Source organism: Sciurus carolinensis, chromosome 15 (genome assembly GCF_902686445.1).
Source record: "Sciurus carolinensis chromosome 15, mSciCar1.2, whole genome shotgun sequence".
NCBI lineage: Eukaryota > Metazoa > Chordata > Mammalia > Rodentia > Sciuridae > Sciurus > Sciurus carolinensis.
The window spans coordinates 28,366,204-28,388,527 of record NC_062227.1 but is presented as its reverse complement, the minus strand read 5'-3'; the positions used below and the strand labels follow the sequence as shown (position 1 = coordinate 28,388,527).

Sequence of the window (22,324 nt, the reverse complement as noted above, 5' to 3'; positions counted from 1 at the left end):
AGTGTTGTTGTAGCTGTCCTTTGCTTTTAGTTTTCTCAGCCTCTTCATAGGACCCAGTGATGTCTGTAAGATTGTCTTAGCACAGGGTTGCTAATAAAAGTTGAAGAACACTCAGGAGTGGTTTTGAGGATAACCTCAAATGATACTATATGATATCATACCTTCCAACAGCTAATGGGTGGCTTCCTATGGTTTTACAGTGTGCAGTCAATGACTGGGTGTGACCGCAGTTCACTCATGTGCGAACAGTGTGCTCTCACATGACAAAGTTGTTATTTCTCTTCAGGGCAAAGGGGACCATTGATGGCATATACATGCTATGTGCATTTTCTCTTAACAATCCTAGTAGGAATTGTCCCTCCTCTTTATAGATGAGGGGATTTATAGTTCAGAGAAGGTAATTAATTTGTTCAAGGGCAAACAGTAAATAGCTTTTGGCTCCATAACCCATATGCTTTTCCATTCTACCATGATAATTATCTGCCACTAGATAGGGGGCTTGTAAGGGAAGATTTAAGCATGTTCTGTAGGTATCCTGTCTACTGTCTTTGCAGAAACTGACTGAAGGAAACATGTTAATGCAGGTCCCACTTTTTCTTTATAATAGATAATGAACCAAGCCAAGTCTCGGGGCCCAAGGAAACTTCACCACCATCTCATGCAGCAGAACCAAGTCAGAAGGTGGATCCAAAACAGGGACCTGAAGAACTTCAGGAAAAGAAAATCCAGATGCTTGAGGAGAAGGTTCTCCGACTCACAAGGACGGTTCTTGACCTCCAGTCTTCCATTGCGGGAGTGAATGAAAACCTCAAACATGCTGTTCAGGACGAGGCCAGCAAACCGACCTCATGGCTCGGCAGCCCGCCTCCCCAACCAGGGCCCAGCAGTGAGACTGCTAGAGACCCGGAGATAGCCCAGCCTCCTGGAGTCCTCGATAATAAGGAATCTGGTATGAAGGACATCAAATCTGAATTGGCCGAAGTCAGAGATACTCTGAAGACCAAGAGTGACAAGCTGGAGGAGCTGGACGGGAAGGTAAAGGGTTACGAAGGGCAGCTCAAACAGCTCCAGGAGGCTGCCCAGGGCCCCACAGTGACCATGACCACCAGTGAGCTCTACCAAGCCTACGTCGATAGTAAGATCGATGCCCTGAGAGAGGAGCTCATGGAGGGGATGGACCGGAAGCTGGCCGACCTGAAGAACACCTGTGAGTACAAGCTGGTGGGCCTCCAGCAGCAGTGTGACGACTACGGAAGCAGCTACCTGGGAGTGATAGAGCTGATCGGGGAAAAGGAGGCGAGCCTGAGAAAGGACATCAGCGACCTGCGGGCCCGGCTGCAGGATCCTGTGGCCCAGCCCAGCTGCTGCAGTGGTAAGGAGAGTGGAGACTTTGGTCAACAGATCAAGAAGTTAGAGCAGAAAATCGAGAGAGTTGCTGAAGCCACCAGAATGCTAAATGGACGTCTGGACAACGAGTTTGACCGCCTTGTGGTTCCAGAACCAGATGTGGACTTTGATGCAAGATGGAATGAACTAGAATCAAGGATCAACGTGACGGAGAAGAACGCGGAAGAACATTGCTTTTACATTGAGGAAACCCTCCGGGGGACCATTAGTGGAGAGGTCCATGACTTGAGGCAGCTTCTGGATCAGAAAATACACTCCCTGGAAGACCGTCTGGGGAGTGTTCTGCTACAGGTGGCCAACAACACTGGGGGCGAATTTGCTCCCCCAGGGTCAGCCCTGCCAGGGCTGTCTGGATCAGGGAATGAACAGGTCATGATGGAATTAAACCAGTTGAGGGACAAAGTTCAAGTGGTTGAGGACATTTGCCTGCAGAACTTCCAGGGAGGACCTCATGGGTTAGAAGGTACTGTACCAAACAGAGAAGACCACATAATGGGTGACAGCCTGAGCCTTTTGAAATCTCTCAATGACACGATGCATAGGAAGTTTCAGGAAACCGAGCATCGCATCCAGAAGCTTCAGGAAGGTTTTAGTCTTCTTTATTCTCAACTCAACCACACAGATAAAGATGTGACTCATCTTCAGAATGAAATAAGCAATTGTAGAGCAGGTAAAAATGCTGCAGCAGGTGGGTTTACCAAGGGGGGTGAGCAAGAAAGGACGGTGCAGACCCTCCCATCTCCCCAGGACCCTGTGGCTCAGTGCTGTGGCCAGCTGGAGGAGAGGTGGCAGAGGCTCCAGAGCCAGGTCCTGTCTGAGCTGGACGCTTGTAAGGAAAACATGCATGGGGTCCAGAGGGTGGTCTCCGTGGTCGAGGACAGGGTGTCCCATATGGAGAAAACGTGCAGCAAGCTGGACTCCATGTCCGGGAGTCTGCAGAAGATCAAAGAGGGGCTCAACAGACACGTCAGCAGCCTGTGGAACTGCGTCAGGCAGATGAATGGGACGCTCAGGTCACATGCCAGAGACATTTCCGGCCTGAAGAATTCTGTCCAGCAGTTCTACAGCCACGTCTTCCAGATTTCTACTGACTTGCAAGATCTGATCAAATTCCAACCATCGGCAAGTAAGTTGAACTTGACCGTTCCACCTCTTGTGTGCATCTGTAGTGGGTTGTGGATGGTTTGTGGCATTAACTAAGCTGTGCCAGGCCTACCCCAAGTGTGACTCAGAGCTTAGTGCCGTTTGTGAATTGTTAGGTGCTCGGTGGCAATGAGATACATGCCAGCATGCAGAGTGTGTATTTAGAGGTCTTAAAAGTAATTTGATGTCACTGTGGCATTCCAACACGTGATCCACACATCTTACAAAAGCACCAGTTCATAACAAAATGGAAATAGAAAAGGAAAACTGGCCCTTCACTGCAGATAGATGGCGAAGGATAGACAGTGCATGCTGGGGCACTTTTCCTGGGGTCAGATTTTTGGCCCAACAACTTGGGCCGGTGGTATTGCTGTTCCTGCCTCTACCTGCAGAGTCCCCTAGACGCTGACCTGGTCACCTCTCTTTAAGCTTCATCTATGGTTTATGTCATCACTGTCTTTGGGTCTCCGCCCTCTCCTTAAAATCTGGGCTTACATCATGGTGGATGGAATACTGTCATATTTGCTTCCAAAGACCCTGCAGGACCACAGGCAAAAGCAGTTTAGGGGCAGTCACCGTCACAAGCCCCACACGCTGCCATCTGGAAGTGTGTTAGAAGGGCTGAGGCACCTTAAACATTCAGCACATACTTGTCGAATGAATGAATGGTCTCTTGATAGGTTTGAGTAATACATTCCATTGTTGGTTACTTGGGGCTAAACACATAATCCCTGAAGGACGGAGCTTCTCTTCCATCTAAATTCTTTTTTTTTTCCCACTTTAAAAAAATTCAAATTTATTTTTAACTGATAACATAAAACTATTTCAATTAGTGGGGTATCTCTGGATTCTTATCTTTAGATAACCTCAATAATGAGCTAGCCTTTCTAACTGCATGCAGGAGTTGATAGGGAACAAGAAGGGAGTTCACGTTTATTGAGCACCTTCTGTGTACCAGCATTGGGCTAGTCCCTTGGGGGCATAACTTGTGAGCCTTCCCTGTGGGGCTGTCAGAGGGCTCCTATTTTCCAGAGGGAAATACATGCAAAGTCACACAGGCGGTGAGGGATAGAGCTGGGCTGCGAACAAAAGCTCTGTCAGGGGTGCAGCACACAGACCCTTGGTGTCTCCCAGGGTTGAGTGCAGGGTTATTTGGCCCTGGAGACTTGCAGAGGAAACCATTTCCTGACCTCCCTGCCTTTATTTTCTGTGACCCCTCCCTACCTGCGGGCCTGTCGCCTGTTCCTCCTATTCACTCTGGGGGTGAAACAGGCCCATGCATACTGACAGATTTCACAGGCTCTGTGAGCCTGTGGAATTTTATGATTAGGTCCCAGATACGACATAAAGCTTGACAGGGCGTGGTGGTGCACGCCTGCTATCCCAGTGACTCGGGAGGCTGAGACAGGAGGATCATGTGTTCAAAGCCAGCCTCAGCAACTTAATGAGACCCTGTCTCAAAATGAAATATAAAAAAAGGACTGGGGATGTGGCTCAGTGGTTTAAAAAAAAAAAAAAAAAAAAGATGTAAAGCCTGAGGAGGGGGTGGCTAGGACATGGAGGTGGACAAGCCCTGACCCAACTGGGGAGAGCCTCACAAGTCTGGGGAGGGTCTATGTAGTCAGGTGGGAAAACGCTCTGGACGGCGACCTCGGAGCATGGCGCTTATTTTGCAGATAAGGAGTCGCCCAGTTTGAAGAGGACCAGGAATCTGGCCTCCTCCCCCGAACCCTGCTCTCTGCACTGTATATGGCTGGCTCCTCCCTCCCCAGGCCCACTCAGCTCCTATATCTCTGGAATGTTGAGTAGAGGTCACAAGACCCGTGTGTGTTCATAGAGTGATTGTCCTCTGTGGTGACAGTGCTGTCTGGACTGTGCGTTGTAATAACAGACTGGGCCAGATATTTCCAGTTGACTTGCAGAGCCCAGGCTGCCGTGGGAAGTTGTATTTGCTATGTGACATTTCTGGGCAGTTAGGAGCTGCAAGTGTGGATGCTGCTGGACAGAATGTGGCTACACTGTCTTTGGGGCTGGACCCACAGTTAACGTGGACAGCATGGGGTTTTGAGAACGGCAGTGACTGAATGAGCCAGAAAGAAACAGCCTCCTGCAGCCTGGTGGCACACCCAGGCCTAGGCGACCTAGAACCCGAACGTCAAAGCTCCACGGGTGACTCTTTCTCCCAGAGAAAGTCACAGGTCTGTCCGTGGAGCGCTGACTATGTGCGATGCTCTGTGAGGGATAGAGATGAGCTGGCGTGGTCCTCCTCTCGGAGCGTTGTCCAGCCCAGTGGGAAAAACACACACGGGTCTACGGAGAACGAAAGCGGTCATTTGTAAAAAGCACAGTGACGCCTGTAATCTCAGGAGGCTTGCCAAGTTTGAGGCCAGCCTCAGCAACTTAACGAGGCCCTAAGCAACTTAGACCCTATCTCAAAGGAAGTGGGGGGCACAAATAGTGTAGGGCTTTGTTCTTTCAGTACATAACACCTTATTGAGCCCCTACGTGGTAGGTAATTGTCGTTTGTGGCACATGGATAAAAATGACAGTTAGCAAGCGAAGAGGTGGTCGTGGGAATGGGTGTGGTGAGCCTCAGGAGGCACGTAGGGGAGCACTCACAGCTGCTGTGGAATTGGGGAGGGCTTCTCCAAGGAGATTGAGTAGGTATTTACCAAGCAGAGTTCAAAGGGCTGGGGGTGAGGGGTGAGGAGAGGTGATGAGAGAAACTTCCAGAAGAAGGTGTTAGTGGAAGGGTTGCATGAGCTGCCACGGAGTAGGTCTGACTATTTAAGAACCACTCTGTGAGGAAGCCCAGCCTAGCCACGTGGGAGAAAGGGGTGACGTGGAAGATCCCAGAGGTACCAGATGTGCCCAGGAGTCAGTCTGGACTTCCAGCCATCGGTCAGCCAAGTGGGGCGACGTGGACAGCTCAAGCTGATGCACACACAGCAGAAGAACCACCCAGCTCAGCCCCGCCCGAGTCGGCCATCCCCCTACACCACAGAAAATGACACCTCCCTGTGTCTCAAGCTAGCTCCTGAAGGGAAGTGGCAGCTGCTGGCCTCCTGCAGGTGGGGCCTGGAGCTAGCATGGACTCCCTTCTGCCACATTCATTCTGTCGGTCTTGGCAAGTCAGCTCCTGAAGGGTGTCGGGGCTGACGTGTCGGGAGGGAAGGGTGTTCATGGTGGTCGTCATATCTGCCACAGTGGGTGCAGATCCTGCAACCAGATTCTGGGCCAGATATACGAACCCTGGTGGTTCTGCTCAGTCCGTTGCCTGTTCCCAGATCCTGTTCTTGGGCAGCATCTCTCAGTTACCCAGATGGCAGCTGATGCTCAAATAGATCCACATCTTCTTTTTCCCCCTCCCATCAGGACATGCGTTTTCCCCTGAGGTTTAAAAGGAATTCTTGAAATGTTGTGCAGCCATTTGGTTACTTTTGTAGGTCACGGGACCATGGCTTTCCTCTAGTCTCTGCAGGGCACCTAACTCAGGAAGGATGAGGAGCCGCTGTGTCACGTTGTCACCTTCTCACCTCAGCTCTCCTCATCCCATATCCTCCCGTCCATTCATCAGGTCTCTCCTGAGCCGCATCCTGGTGCCGGCAGCTCGGCTCTCATGAGCATGTGCTCTAATGGAAAGAAAGTCAAGGAACAGCCGCGGTCTTGATTGACGCCATGAGGAATGATGAAACAGAGGCGATAGAGAATGTGGGCAGGGATCTATTTTGGATGAATGGTCAGGGAAGGCTGCTCGGTGGAGATGACCTTCGAGTTGAGACATAAGGAGGGAACAAATCCTACAGAGATCTCTGTGAGAATATGGTCCAGGCAGAGCTGGGCATGGTGTGCACATATGTAATCCCAGTGACTCGGGAGGCTGAGGCAGGAAGATCTCAAGTTAGAGGTCAGGCTGGGCAACTTAGCGGGGCCCTATCTCAAAACAAGTAAAAAAGGTGTGTGTAGGGGGGTACCCCTGGATCCAATCCCTACTACTGCAAAACAAACAAACAACAAACAAACCCCAGCTGGGTGCAGTGGCTCAAGCCTATATTGCCAGTGACTCAGGAGGCTGAGACAGGAGGATTGCAAGTTCAAAATCAGCCTCAGCAATTTGGCAAGGCCCTAAGTAACTCAGCAAGACCCTGTCTCTAAATTAAACATAAAAAGGGCTAGGGATGTGGCTCAATGGTTAAGCAACCCTGGGTTCAGTCCCTGGTACCAAAAGAAAAAGGTCGTAAGGCAGGGTTGAGTTTGCCCTGTTGAAGGCCAGTTTGTTCAAGCACATGATCAAGGGGGAAGGCCATAGGTGATGGGTCAAAGAAATGGTAGGAATTGGTTTTTATAGACTATGAAAAGGGATTTGGTGTGTTTCCCCCACGCTCTCTGGGGGATCAAACCCAGGGCCTTGCACATACCAGGCAAGTGCTTTGCCACTGAGCTACATCCCCAGCTCAAGGACTTAGATTTAAGCACCATAAGAAACCATTGGGGAAATTAGAGCCAGGAATGGATTATTATTTCCCAAGTTTAAAATCACTGCTCATCCACACTAGCTCTGGAACTCTGTGTCCCTGGTATCACTTTCTTTGTCCATCTGAACTGGAAACGATGATGATGAAGGACCCACCTCAGAAAGTAGGTGTGAGAATTGACACTCCTAATGGTGGAGCGTTCCCACTCACTGTTTCCTCCTGTTCCGCCCACCAAGATCTTTCTCTGTCTCTTCCTGTGGACCCCCAGGCCTCCAGCCTCGGAGAGCGGGCCCTGGGGCCGGGCTGCTCTGGAATGCCACAGATGGCTGTAGGGTGGCTTCTCTCTTTTCTGGACTAGGAGTCAAACTGAAGGTGTAAAAGCCTCGGTATCTCCCCTCCCAGCACCCACAACTTCATGTCCCAAACTTGTTGACTTAGGAACATATCAGGTTCTAAATGAAAAGGTTTCTCGGTTCTTTTTCTGGGCGTTGTGGCCAGCGGGGTGTGGCCCTGCGCTCCAGAGCCACTGGCTCCTCTTCATAGGTGGGCTGGAGCGTTGGTCGGGGACGTGTCCCTGCATCCTCTTCCTCTTTCCCCAGGGCGCTTGTTTCTGCTCCTGCTGGAGCCCATGGCCTTCGGTGGTCCTGCACATCCCATCCAGGGCACCCTGCTGTCTGCCATCCCAGGAAGTGGGTGCAGGGCTATCTCCCTGCCTGGCACCCGGTGGCCCTGGTCTGGTCCAGCACGGGGGAGCCTTCTCTTGGCCTGGCATTGAGGTCCTGAGCCCCAGCTGGAGCCCCACTTCACACTGCTCCCCTCCAGCCGGGGAGGGATGGGGGTGCTGGTATTGAGGAAGGAAGGTGGGTAGGGGACACACAGTCTCTCCCCGTGTCACGCTCACCAGAAGGGACTCCTGAGACACCACCGCAGTGTTTCCACATCCCTCAGGGACGCAGCCCCACTTCCCTTTTCTTCTTTCCTACCCCTTTCTATTCACTCTCTGGATGGTTCTTCCTAGTACTTGAATTCTGTGAGTCACGACATTTCTGTTTTAGTCAGCTTTCTCGCGGCTGCGAACAAAAGACCCAACGAGGACTATTAGAGGAGGACGAGTTTATTTGGGGCTCACAGTTTCAGGGGTTTTCAGTCCATGGACGGCCAGCTCCATTGCTCTGGGCCTGAGGTGAGGAAGAACTTCCTGGTGGAATGTAAAGGAAGAAAGCAGCTCGGGACGTGGCCATCAGGAAGGGGAGAAGGAGAGGGAGACTTGCCCTCAGAACCCCCCTCCTCCAGCCACACCCTACCTGCCCAGTCACCCCCCAGTTAATCCCTATCAAAGGATCAATGCACACAGTAGGTCAAGGCCCCTGTAACCCGATCGCTTCCCCTCCACCCTTTCTTGCATCCTCTCACAGATGAGCTTTTGGGGAATACCTGTCATACTTAAACCACAACCATTTCTTTCCAAAGTGTTTTGAATTTAAGAATTCTATTTTTTTTTTTCAAGTTGCCTAAGATAAGCAGTAAGAACGAAAAAAGCACAGACTATCAAAATAACTATTGAACCGTGAAGTCTGGCCAGGGCGAGTGGCCTGCCGCCAGCGTTATGACAGCCTTGGCCACTGACTTCGCCGAGTTTGGGGTTGATTTGGGTCCAAGACAGCATGATGGGGGCTTAGTCAGAGTTTTGTAAATTTATATAAAGGCTAAATCCACTGTGTTCGTTCGGACCTTACAGGGAGGCTGAGAATTCACACCCTCCTGCCCTGTGGGCGTCTGGTTTTTGTAATGCTCTCTGGTGGATGTAAGGAGCAGCTGCTTGTCTCCATGGTGACCTTGAACATGTACTGGCCCTGTTCTAGAACCGAGCTGGGCCCAAAGCTGCACACACACAACCCTGGCGATCTTTAAAGATAGGAGGACTCCCGGCTCACGGGGATCCCACTCAGCAGGGATAACGCGAGCCCCAGCAATCTGCAATTAAGACAGACCCTAGCTCTGGTTCCAAGATGGGAGGGAAGGTCACTGTGGAGGTGGCAGGGTAGGTATTAACCACCAGGGCAAGGGGTGCCCAGAAATGAGGGGGAGGAGGAAGGGAGAAAGAAAATAAACCACCTGCCTTGACCCTGCACCACCAACAGAGGTCAGCTGGGCATGTGTGAGCCGTGTCCAGACTCCGTTCCAGGAGTTTAATCATTTTGATTTTCATGCAGTGCTGGGCATGGTACCCAGGGCCCCTGAACGCTAGTGCCCTACTGCAGCCCCCCGTTTGGTTATTGATATGTCCCTCTCTACGGCTTATCCGTATACATTTTATGATCGGCTTGTGAATTTTTAACAAAACACACAAAAGCCCCCAGAACCAAACCCCAAGTGGTGCTCAGATAGGCGAGCCCCCCTCTCCATGGGAGCGACAGCGATTTGCTTTCCAGTTCCAAGGTCGTTGTGGTGGAGATTGTGACACACAGAACCAGGGCCGCCTTGCTATTTCAACGTTCTCTAGTTTGCACTTTGCAGGAATTGAGATCCGCCTTCCCGAGCTAGCCTGTGCCGTTCCGCGGGGTTTCAAGGTCGGCACATCTGGACTTGGATTTTACAGCGCGGCCTGTGCAGTCTCTGCTCCTGAGGAGGAGCCAAGGCCGTGTCCCTTTTGTGATGCAGCCAGAGAGAGTTTTTTCTCTTCATTTCAGTCGCAGCAAAAAAGAGCCTTGGGGTGGCCATGTGCTCATGGTGCAGTTATTCCAGTGGATCTGTGTTTCCCTTCCTGTGTTGTCAAGAGATCAATTGGGTTTTCCAAAGAGCTACTTCTGGGCCCCATGGGGCCTTTGCATGCCCACCTGTCCCGCTCACTTATCAGCCACCTCCTGGCCAGTCCTCCTTGTCATCTCATCACTTCTTACAAGGAAGATCAGTGACTGTTTTGCTCAAAGAAGCTCCTTTATCTCCGCTCACCCTGGGCCCCTTTGGCCCCCATTTCTCTTATTTCCCGACAAGGCAGGTGCCTCTCCTGCCCAGTGTGTGACAGCCGGGTTTCTTCCCAGGATCTGGGCTCTGCCACTGTGTGGCTGACTTTCCTGAAAGCATCTCATGGCCACCGCCTGGTGTCCTGTAGCTCAGCATTGTGGTGGATTATTTTGTTTTTGTTTTTGAGTCTGAAATATGGTTCAGCATCTTTTGCCTGGCAGGTTCATCCTTCGGATGCCGGGAAGATGGTTTTACCTCCACCGGACCTCTGGCAGACTGCGTTTGATACTTGAACAGTGCTTTACGGTTAGCAGGACGCCCCGACATCTGTCACTTTGTGTGATGGTCATTGAATTCTATCTGGTGACAGGAGGACATGGCAGGGTTAGCCCATTGCATGGATAAGGTTGATAACTGGAGAGATTTTGGTGACTTCTCCCAGCTCGGCCTCAAACACAGACCCTAACGCTGAAGGCAGCTCCTTGTTTAGCGACTGGACACCACCCAGTTGCCAGGTGCAGGGCTCACCCCATGCCCACGGCTCCTCCTGCAGCTCAGCTCCGCAGGGCACTTGCTGGGAGCAGGTTCCTTAGTCTGGGCGGCAACAGGAGATAGAAGACAAGGCAGACTTCGGTGACTGCAGCCAGGGCGTTGGTGGGAAGACATGTTCCTAGCACACCAGCCTTGTGGCTTATTAGGGATTTTTCTGTGGAAAGCCTTGTTTTAGTAAAATTGAACTTGGCTTTTAATAGGAGCTTCAGAGGAGAGGGGTTTAATTTTACTGCCTGGGGGTCGGTCCATCCGGCCTGCTCATGGTGGCACCAACCCACCTGATGGCAGCCAGGCCAGGTACCTTGGGGCCGACCTGCTCCTGACTGTTCATTCCTTAGGCGTTAAACCCCACAGGAAGCCACACTTGGCTGGTCTGAAGAATTCGATCCAAATGGTCATTCTGTGAATTGGAACCATGTGTTCAGTTAAGCAGTCAGCCACAGAGAGATAGCTTTCCAGAATGAGCAGAATGCCGTCCAGCCTTTGTTGCGACTTGGTAATACTTGTCCGTGTTGGAGCGCCACGTGATGCTGTGGGCCGGGCCTGAGCTGGAGAGGCCGGGGCTGGGGGCGGCCATGGGAATCAGATGCAGCCCTTTGGTTATTTCTGCCGCAGTGTGGCTGGGTGCTGCAGAAGGTTCTGTGCTCCACAGCGCTCATGCCTGGATCCCCCAGGGAGACTGATGGAGGAACGCTTTTGGCCTGGACAGTATCTTAGTTCATTCTTTTTCTCTCTGCCTTCCACTTAGTGTGATAAGCCTTGGTGTTGAGAGAGTGACGAGCTTTAAAAAAAAAAAAAAAGAATCATTGCCCCATGTGTCCTGCCCCAATAGGACCCCAGGATGGCAATGACTTTTGGCAAGATTAGGGTGCCCAGTTCAATGGCTGGCACCAAGTAGGCCGTGACCCGTAGTACCTATCATATTTTCAGCCTTCTTTTATTTACCAAACCCCTAAATTGCTCAATGTCATGTACTAGGCTCTGTGCCAAACCCTGGGGAGGAAAATTAAGATGTATACTCACCAGATAGCTGGAGAAGAAAAATACACAAAATCAAGAGTCTCTAGAGGCCCAGATTGCTTGCTGGTTTAGAGACAAGATTGCTCAGGACTTGCTGGGCAGATCCAAGAGGGCTTCATGGAGGAGGTGGTATTTGAACTGGGACTTCAGAGATGGGGGCTGGAAGGGACTGTTTGAGGGGGTGGGTACAGCAGAAGCAAAGGTACAAAGCCAGGGAAAGGCGAGTGAGGGCTGGGCACCAGCGAGGCAGCTTTGCCAAAGGAGGTGAGGGAGTCAGTGTCAGGAGACGGAACACTAAAAACATGACTGAGTATCTAGAAGGGGAGACCAGGAGCACGATGGTGGATTTCTGAGGAAGAGCATTGGTTTGGAGGGTTTGGTGAATGAGGAGGGGCTTATACTTTGCTTTTTTAGTTTATTTATTTTTATTTATTTTTTTGTTACTAGGGATTGAACCCAGCGGTGCTTTACCACTGAGCTGCATCCCCAGCCCTTTTTATTTTTTTATTTTAAGACAACAGGATCTACTAAGTTGCTGAGGCCAGCCTGGAACTTGCCATCCTCCTGCCTCAGCCTCCTGAGCTGCTGGGATTATAGGCGTGCACCACCATACCTGGCTGTCCTTTGCTATTTTAAGATAGTTTGCTGACTGCAACTCATTAAGGGTCGTAGGACTGGGGGGAAAAGTATTTTAAAATTTCCGATGGTGGCACATAAACTTGGGCTAAAAGGAAGGAACCAGGGTGGAGGAAGGAAAAGTGATTGAAAAGAGAGGAACAGTGTTGGCTGGAGCAGATCCAGGAAGAGAAGGGTGGCCAGGGCTTGGGTGGGAGGGAGTGTGCACCTGAGCCGGGGGTAGGCGGTGGCCGAGGAGGAGGAAAGAGCAGACAGACAAGGGACACACTCAAGCATGCTTGAGCTGGAGGGGGAGAGTGGAAACTGTCCCCCCACCCTTGATAGTTACCTCTTTACTTCTACATTGACTTATCAGCTTGAGACATTTTGAATTGGCTTCCCATCCTCCCAACTCCAAAGTGGTTATTGTAAAGGATCCCACGAAAACCACGCCGGACATGGGAAATCACATAAGGGAGTTTATTAAGCAAACAAAGTGTCTCCCTGCAGGGTAAGAGAAAAATGAGAGGAAAAGAAAGGGAACGAGAAAGGGCGCACGCTAGAGAGAGTGGAAAAGCGAGGAGAATAGAGAAAGTGAGTAGGAGAGAGAGAAGCATGAGAAAAGATGGCGGGGTAGCTACCGTGAAGCAGTTGAATTCCGCCGGGCTAACAGGGGACCAATAATGGAGAAGAATACTTGCAAGCTGACCGATGAACCAATAGCTAGCTAGGATGTTCACAGATTGACAAGTGGTTGGGAGGCGGGGAAAATGGCTGCAGCGGAAAGGGCGGGGAGAACAGTTTTGTACATTACAATTATACTACAGTAAATCAGTTTTCCGTATTTATGCCGTTAGGAGCTCCCTAGCTTTCTGTGGCCACTCGACATTTCTTAACTGCTTTCCTGAGCTAGCAGTCTTTATTTGCTTAGATTTTATGTATCTATTTTGGATTCCTCCCACTGTCCCCCAGTTTCTCTCTATAATTTTCTTTACCATAAAACTTATCAGATCATTTGGCCAGTTTCATTTTTTTTAAAAAAACTTGGAGACCTCATTCCTGGAATTCTTTCTGGTCCAATCTGGGTCTGTCGTTTCCTAGACGTACTACAATGATCTGAGCCCGCCTTCACTGCTTACTATTCAAGAAACAGCTTTCACCTTTTGTCTGTGTGAGACCCTCTTATTTCATGATTGACTCCCTTATTTCAGTGGAAAATATTTTCAAAGCTTTTATTCTTTTTAAATATTTTTATTGGTTCTTTTTAGTTATATGGGACAGTAGAATTTTTTTAATTTTTAATTTTAATATTTAATTTTTAAAAATTTGGAGGGTATTGGGGATTGAACACAGAGACATTCAACCACTGAGCCTCATTCCCAGCCCTACTTTGTATTTTATTTAGAGACAGGGTGTCCCTGGGTTGCTTAGGGCCTCACTTTTGCTGAGGCTGGTTTTGAACTCACTATCCTCCTGCCTCAGCCTCCTGAGGTGTGGAATTGCAGGTGTGTGCCACCACGCCCGTCTTAATTTTTTTTTTTTTTTTTTTTAGTGTTGAAACAGGGTCTTACTAAGTTGCTTAGGGCCTCGCTAAGTTCTGAGGTTGGCTTTGAACTTGCCTTAGCCTCCTGGGTGGCTGGGATTACAGGCATGTGACACTTCACTGGACTAATAAAATAATATTAAAATAGGAAGAAATAAACAGAAGCAAATTCCCACTTTTAAATTTTTTTGAATTTATTTATTTTGTGGTACTGGAGATTGAACTTGGGGTGCTCTACTAATAAACTACAACCCCAAGTCTTTATTTTCAGACAGGGTCTCACTGAGTTGCCCAGGCTGGTCTTGACCTTGCAATCCTCTAGCCTCAACCTCCTGAGCCACTGGGATCACAGGCATGCGCCACTGTGCCCGTCAGTAGAATTTATTTATACAAGCAAGCATGGAGAATATCTTATTCTAATTAGGATTCCAGTCATGATGCTGGGATTCATTGTGGTGTGTTCGTATATGTGCATTAGAGAGTTATGTCAGATCCATTCCACTGTCTTTCCTAGTCCTATCCCACTCCCTTCCCTTCATTCCCCTTTGTCAAATACTCTGAACTTTCAATAGCTTTCTAAGAAAGGGTGCTTTCTTAAACTATTGCCTGTCTGAAAATGCCTTTACTTTGCTCTCATAATTGATGGATATTTTGGCTAGGTATAGAATTGAAGATTAATCATTTTGTTCTCTTAATATTTGAAGGCATTGTCCTTTTGACTTCTAGTTTCCCATAGTGTTGTTGAGGAGCTTGACGATCCCCTTCTGGTTTGTACTTTTAATGTGTGTTCTTTTGAAAATAATTGTAGTATCTTTTCTTTATCTTCAGTGTTCTGAATGCGCTTTGGTGTTTCAGTCTGTTTTGTGTTGCTATAGCAGAATACCAGAGACTGGGTAGTGTATAAAGAAGAGATTTATTTCTCACAAATCTGAAGACTGGGATGTCCTAAGACATGGCACTGGCATCTGGCAAGGGCCTCTTGGCTATGTCATTCAGTGGTAAAAGGGTGGAAAGGCAAGCAGACTCATAGGAATGAGAGAGTCACAAGGGGCCAGCTCACTTTATAACAACTTGTTCTGGAGATAACTCACTCCCATCACATTAATCTGTCGTAAGGGTAGAAAACCTGATGACCTGAACACCTGGCACTTCACCCCCACCCTGCTGCATTAGGGATTAAGTTCAACCTGAGTTTTGTATGGGATATTTAAGCCATAGCACTTGTTTGGATCTTTTATTCAACGATGATGCTAGGATCTTTCATTTTCTTCCGTTCTGGAAAATTCATTCTCTCCTTACCACCCCATCACCCTTGCTCTCCAGTTTTTCTGATCTCTTTCTGGAAAGACTGAGCTGACCCTATAATTTTCTTATGGTTTCCTCCTATTGCCCATCATTTTGTCCTACCTTGTGAAAGATTTCCTTGATTTTTGTCTATCAACCCTTATATCAAACTTTCTTATTTTGGCAAGCATGCTTTTAATCTACACAGGCTCACCATTATTATTTCTTCTTAATATCAACCTGTTCCTACATCTTGGCTGCAGTGTCTTCTAAGGCTGAGGGTGTTACCCATTTATTTTCTTTGCAGTATGTCTCTTAAGAGTTCCTTTTCAGGGCTGGGGTTGTGGCGTGGTAGAGTGCTTACCTAGCACCACATAAAAATAAGTAAATAAAACAAAGGCATTGTGTCTATCTACAACTAAGAATTTTTTTTTTTAGAGTTCCTTTTCACTAGTTGTTTTAGAGAGCTACCTTTGGTCTGTTTCATACTGGCAGCTTTCCTCACATGCCAGGTGATCTTTACTTGGGTACATCTTTAACCATGAACTCTAGATACGGTGTCATGACTAGATTCCATTACAGGGGCAATTCTGAAGACTCCTATCACTGACCAGAGGCATAAGCGAGTCATGTCAGGGCTGAGGAGGAGAAGGGTCTGTTCAATGTAGGTACTTAGTGCCTTTACACTGCTGTTCCCGTATCTACAGTCCCCCTGCCTCAGTTTTTCTGTCACGCCCAGACCTTCTCAGCCAGAATTAAGGCCGGATGCTGTTCTGTTGTATGCAATGAGTGAACTTTATGGTTTTGAGAATGGAATTAGCTCAGTCCCATCCTTGGGAGAACTCAGTGTTCAAATCGTTTTCTCTAGGACTTCTCTCATGAAACCCACGTTGGGGTGGTCTTGGACCCTGGCTCTGGGTGGAGGGGAGCATGTATTTGATCTGCTGTATTTCCCTTAGAGAATCCTAACTCTAGATTGTGGGCCACCACACAGTGCCTGCTGCCCAGCTGTAAGGCAGTTTTGGAACCTGGGGCATTGCAGGAACCAAACGGAGGAGGTGGGTGTTTGTTTTCCCTTTGCAAATGGTATCTCAGCCAGAGGGTTATTTTTAGAGGGGTGCTCAGGAAGGGCTTCCTGGAAGGTTGGTTCTGGGAACGTATTTGGAGGAGAAATGGGTGGCAGCTTCCGGCTGAGTCATGGTGACCGTCTCAAAAAGAGAAATGTGAATCAGGAGGTTCCTCTGTGGGAAATTCCTTCCACTGCTAATCCAAAGGGTGTGGTGAGACATGTGGGCATCCCTGCTCCCTCGGGTCTGTGTCAGCTCAGAGACGGAGTTCCCTGAAACTTGCCTGGATCACCTGCTTGGGATACATGTGGGGTGTCCCCAGCAGAGAGCAACCATCTGGTGAGGCCATTCAGCACAGACTGAGACTAGCTTGTGTTAGACACTGGTAGGTGAGCAATGGCTTCAGGGTCCTTTAATTTGTAACCTATGATACCTGTATGGTTAATCATGGAGTGAAATCTGGTAGTTTGGTGCTACCCAAACTAAGCCAAGCAGGAGCCAAGTAGGATGCTGTTTTGGAGAGTGCAGCTGTCTGCACAGAGGAGGAAATTGTAAGGGATCCCACGAAACCATACCAGACACAGGAAATCACATAAGGGAGTTTATTAAGCAAACAGAGTATCTCCCTGCAGGGTGAGAGAGAAATGAGAGGAAAAGAGAAAGGAAAGAGAAAGGGCGTGTGTTAGAGAGAGTGGAAAGCGAGGAGGAAGAAAAGCAAGCGTGTAGGAGAGAAAAGCAAGAAGGGAAAGATGGCAGTTGAATTCCGCCAAGCAAACAGGGGACCAATAATGGAGAAGGATACTTGCAAGCTGACTGATGAACCAATAGCCAGCTAGGATGTTCACAGATTGACAAGTGGTTGGGAGGCGGGGAAAATGGCTGCACCGGAAAGGGCGGGGGAGCAGCTTTGTATTATAGAAATCCTCCTGCCTTGGGCCGAGGGTCCCGCTGGCTTCTGAGGGTGACCTGATGGCAGTTCAGCCACAGCCTCCTCAGATTGAAGCACACTGCTCTGGGCTGTGGTGCTGCTCTGGTGTGTCCTGGTGGGCACAGTGCTCTAGCCGCTTGGCTGATGCTTCTGAGACAGCCACAGAAGCACAGCCCTTCACAGGAGGCTGGAGCCTCATCGAGGCCTCAGGGACCTGAAACCAGCAATGACTTGGAGATTTTTTTAACCCTGTGTTTCTTTCTTCTGTTGCTCAGCGGAGGAGCCCTCAGAAGTGCCCCAGCCCCTGACCCCAAAGGCCCCACAGGTGCCCGCGAGGCCCTTGCCGTCAGAGGCCTCCACTGAGCGGCCTCAGCCCAAGCCAACGATGCTACCACCTGAGGACCCTGCAAGACGACTGCCCACGGGCCAACGGCCAGTGCTGCCCAAGAGACCCCCGCAGCTGTGGCCCCCAGAAGAGCCGCTGCCCCCACCAGCTCGGCCTGGCTGGACAGGGCTGCCTTTCTTGCCTGGCTCCACTGGGGTCATTATGGAGACAGGAGAGGCCGGGCCTCCAGGGAGGATGGGCGTGTCAGGGTGGGGCCTGCCTCAGGGGGTGGATGGCCAGATGGGACAGGGGGCCATCCCCAGCGCAGAAGGCTACGCAGGAGCACCAGGTAAGCCCATCGTGGAGAAGGCACAAGGGGTCAGCTGCAGACCACCTGAGCCCTGGGGGGCAGGGGTGGGTGTGCTGCAGCGTCTTAGTGGGACTAGGGTCCCAACTTTAGGGGCTCAAGTTCAGAAAGGAAGATTCCAATAAATGCTAAGGACCTGAAGGGCCAATTTATGCTAATTTAACAAGAGTTGGCTGGCACACTCCAGGGACAGCAAAGAAAATTAGAAATGTAATCATCTCGGGGTTGGACTGCCTGTGCCCGAGGGCAGCTCACTGGCCTTCCCAGCAGGAGAGGGTTCTGGAAAACACGTTTATTGGGAGTGTGTTGGGAGCAGAGGCTGTCAGGTCACAGCAGGGGGGCCAGGCAGGAGGGCCGCATCACCACAGCCCGGGCACCTGGCAGTCAGGGTCCTAAAACTTAGTTCTTTCAGTGCCAAGTAAGGATGGCAGCAGAACCTCGGAGGCTTACAGTGACGATGAAAGAGCAGAGCCTGGTTGGCTTCTTGGCTAGGGAGTGCTCCACGTGTGTGTGTCACTTGCTGCCACTGTTCTGGTGATGGTGTAGTCAGAGTTAAGGCAAGAAGAAAAAAGGAGCGAGCATTCCCGGGCTCCTTCCCCAGTGCCAGGGCCTGAGCCAGGTCTCCCTCTCCCGGCCCTCCTGGGAGCCGTGACAGATGACAAAACAGCCTTAGAGCTATAACATGTAAACCGACCACCCTGCTGGGGACAGGTGGCATCAGCTTCTGTAGGACAGTGCACATCCGTCCCCTCTGGGGCCTGCTGACCTTCAGGTGCACTGATCACGGTCAGGGTTGACGTTGGTCTCTCTTGGTGACAACCTGGTGCACGTGTGACCAGCAGAGCATGGTGGCTGCCTGGGTCACTGCTGAGTCCTTTTCTTTCACTAGCTGTCCCTTTTCCTATTCCTTCTCAGTCTTCTGAGCTGCAGCGATCACAGCTGCCTCTTCTAAGGTGTTGTCTTCTGTCAGTTCCGTCGTCACGGGTGACTCTCTGCTGGTGGGCTGTTTTATGCATCCAGGCAGCATGACCCGCCCACCTGTCCATGCAGTCAGTCCAGCTGAAGGCCACCTGGCCTGGCCCAAGGCCCCAGCGTCCCACCTTTCTCTTTGTATTCCTGCAGCTGGCTTACCCTCTTGCCTGTCGAGGGCTAGGTGGGCAAGTGAGGAAGCAGGGAGTGTACAAATGTGCTTCCAATTCTAGGAAGGCAGTTTTCAGAATGGGTGACCCTGTTCTGTCTGCTTCTTTAGTAATGGAGAATCAATTAGAACATGTCGGAAGGGAGAAAAAAGGGACTCAAAAATGATTTACTATTTCAGGTCTTGACATTATTTTCTCTTGTGTTTTAGGATACCCCAAGTCACCTTCTCTAGCCTCCCCAGGTATGTATGCTCAGAGACAGGGCAGAAAAAGGGATGGTCCTCTGTGGCCTCTACGGGCTCTGCACTGCTGCTTCCTCCCTCGGGCCCAGCCCTTGCACACCCACCAGCAGGACAGGCCTCTGCTGACTGCAGTGGACTGAACCCTTCAGAGAGGCGCAAAGGCAGGCCCAAGACAAGGAATTTTCCATCCTACATCATCCCAGCTCAGTTTCCCAAGGGGATCACTGGGTGGGCCTATGCCCTGGGTGGTCCTGATGAGCTTCCTGGGGGCCAAGGCTTTATTGGCTCATTAATAAGTAAGCAGCTCCCTAGATGGTTTTTTAAAAAAATATTTTTAGTTGTAGGTGGACAATACCTTCATTTTTTTAATGTGGTGCTAAGGATGGAACTTGGTGCCTCGTGTGTGTGAGGCAGTCACTGCACGGAGCTACACCCCAACCCATACCCCAACCCATAATCATTTTTGCACCCGGCACCTGCCCCTAGCATGTGAGCAGTTTTACACATGCACATACCTGTCTCACCCATGTGCAGTTAGTCACTCTCAAATGGTCACAGTCCATCTGTCTTGTACAGACAGACAGACACAGATTCTCATTTCCTTCTAACCAGAGCTAGTCCAATCCCCGGCTTCCTCGGCTGACTGCTGATGTCGGATGAGGGGAACTTTCTGACACTTGGGCATCCACTAGCGCTTTGCCACTTTCAGGTGAAGTGAAACGGGTGTGGGATGTAGGCCTCATTTCCAGCTCCTGACACTGCTCCAGACAGACCCACCGGGAAATCGCCGTGTGCTGACGTCCCCTCTCCCCCAGCAGGGGTTCCAGGGCCGGCTCTGGTGTCTTTTTCTGCCGGGCTTACCCAGAAGCCTTTCCCCAGTGACGGGGGCGTTGTCCTCTTTAACAAGGTGCTGGTAAATGATGGAGAAGTTTATAACCCCAAAACCGGTGAGTACTTAAAAGGAATGGGGTGCTGTCCCCTCCTCACGCCGCAGTGCACCCTGGACATGTGCTGCTCTGCCTAGGACTGTGGGACGTGAACATGCGGCCACGTTTTATAGTCATGAGGTCAGGAAGTCCCTCAGCACCGAAGGGTTACTCATTTTTTTACGGTTGTTAAGAATGCTCTGACAGCCCTGGCCTGTTGCACTGTGGCCACCTCCCTTCCCGCTGTCCTCTAGTGGTCACTGAGTGCCACTCTTCCTCCACATCCGACAGTCGCTCTAACACCCTGGAACTTGGCAAGCAATAGGCTTCCTCCAGAATCTCGTTTATGATGAACAGATCCAAAAAAGGGGCTGTGTTCTCTCCAGAAGGGGCTGATTCTGGCATTTGGGGTCTCTTTTGGAGTCTGTCTGCAGTACCTGCATTGTCCTCATGCCCTCAGCCCTGGGTTGTGTTGAGGGGACGCTGGGAGGACCATGGGCTTCCCGATAGCACAGCCTGCCTGCCTCCCCTCCATGGGACCGGGCGTGGGGTGCTCCTTTTCAAGGGAAGGGCCCTCCCCATCAGCCCACCCAGGTTTGCTTGCCTGTCTGGACCACAGAGCAATCCCAAGAGAAGCAGGGTTTCCTGGCGTGTCTGAGCCAACCAGGGAAGAGCCCACGAGGCAGGTGGTATGGGTCTAGGTCCTTTTCCAACCAGGCTCAGCTGGTCACTGTTCTCATTCAATGTGAACACCGTGCTCCCTGAGGCTTGCTGCTTGTGAGCTACTGGAAGGAGGGGCTCGAGTCCCATCTGGTAATTTTTAACCACTGTCCTCACACTGGCCTACCTGGTCACCATCCAGCTAAATCCCACCTGTTCTGAGGGCAGTGGTCCTTACATGTGAGCACAGAAGTCCCCTGCAGACCTTGGAGAAACAACTCTAGGGACCCCAGGCTTTGTGAAGTGTTTGATCTGCATGGGAGACTGAGGCAGCTGGGGTGGGAGAGGTGCACGCTGCCCAGGACTTCTGAATGCTCAAACCAGGGCAGTCACAGTCCAAGCAAGAGGGTTGGTCTCGTGTGTCCAGGAATAATTTATAAGCCATCCCTTGGCTTGAAGGGGTCAGATGAGCTCACCTACCTTCCTTCCTCTGCCTAGGGATCTTCACTGCTCCATACGACGGGCGCTACCTGATCACGGCCACTCTCACCCCTGAGCGGGATGCTTATGTGGAAGCCGTCCTCTCAGTCTCCAACGCCAGCGTGGCCCAGCTGCACACAGCTGGCTACAAGAGGGAATTCCTGGAGTACCACCGACCCCCAGGGGCTGTGCACACTTGCGGGGGCCCAGGGGCCTTCCACCTCATTGTGCATTTGAAGGCGGGAGATGGAGTCAATGTGGTGGTGACTGGGGGCAGGTTGGCCCACACAGACTTTGACGAAATGTACTCCACCTTTAGTGGGGTTTTCTTATATCCTTTCCTTTCCCACCTCTAGGGTGGTCAGGGAGAGGGGAGAGAGAGTTGTGAAAACTCGGAAGCTTTAATATATTCAGTTTATGTATGTACCTGGTGCACTGATGTAGAGTTTTCTGCATACAACCTTCCACCTGCCCCCAAGATTAAGGCCTCACCTTGCTGTTGGGCCACCACCCCTTATAGTTGGCAGGTAGGTAGTGAGTTCACACATTTTTCTGTCACTCTAACTAGACAACTGGAAGACTTGGAAAGCCCCCTTGCCTGGAAGCCAGCTCCTCTCTTGCATCTTCCCAGCCTCCAGCTCTGTGCTGAGGTTCCTGGAGAAGCCTCCTGGTGCTACCCGGGGAGGCTCACACTGCTTCCCCCGAAGGCTAGGCCACAGGATGGCGGCCTGCTGCTAGAGAAGAGGAGCAGCGGGTGGAAGGTCTGCGGCGGGGTAACCAGCAGATGGCGGTTACCTGTGGCTGGTCTTCACTGGAGAGCAACCCTGTAACCCGCTGTCTCCGCCTCTGTAAACTACATGCAGGAGAAAAGTTGAAACACTGAAGTGCTAATGTGGCCTATGCCACCCTCCACAGGGACCTAGAGTTCACTTTGAGCTGTTCCCTACCTGGCTAGCCATCACGGCCTGGGACTCATCCCTCCTCACCTCGGCCCTGGCCCCAATGCAAAAGGGGCTGTGCCACGGACTATTTATGAAACCTGTTGGGCTCCTTAGATGACATGTACAACTTAAGTGCAAAGACAGGGAGTTTGTCAATAAATACATAAAACCACTTTGGGTTACTTTTGTTTGGTGCCTTGTGGATTGGGAGTTACTGCTAAAAAGCAGACTGCAGAAAGAATTTTT

At 50.6% G+C, this 22,324-nt stretch overlaps 1 protein-coding gene across 1 annotated transcript in view; it reads left to right on the top strand.

Moving 5' to 3' along the window:
- The window catches only part of Emilin2 (elastin microfibril interfacer 2), a 50,814-nt gene extending 28,490 nt beyond the window's left edge, over positions 1–22,324 (top strand). Inside the window, exons 4-8 of the mRNA XM_047526877.1 lie at positions 608–2,533; positions 17,274–17,672; positions 19,039–19,071; positions 19,890–20,018; positions 21,156–22,324. Coding sequence (XP_047382833.1) covers positions 608–2,533; positions 17,274–17,672; positions 19,039–19,071; positions 19,890–20,018; positions 21,156–21,493 — 2,825 coding nt within the window. The 3' untranslated portion in view covers positions 21,494–22,324. The remainder of the gene's footprint in view (positions 1–607; positions 2,534–17,273; positions 17,673–19,038; positions 19,072–19,889; positions 20,019–21,155) is intronic.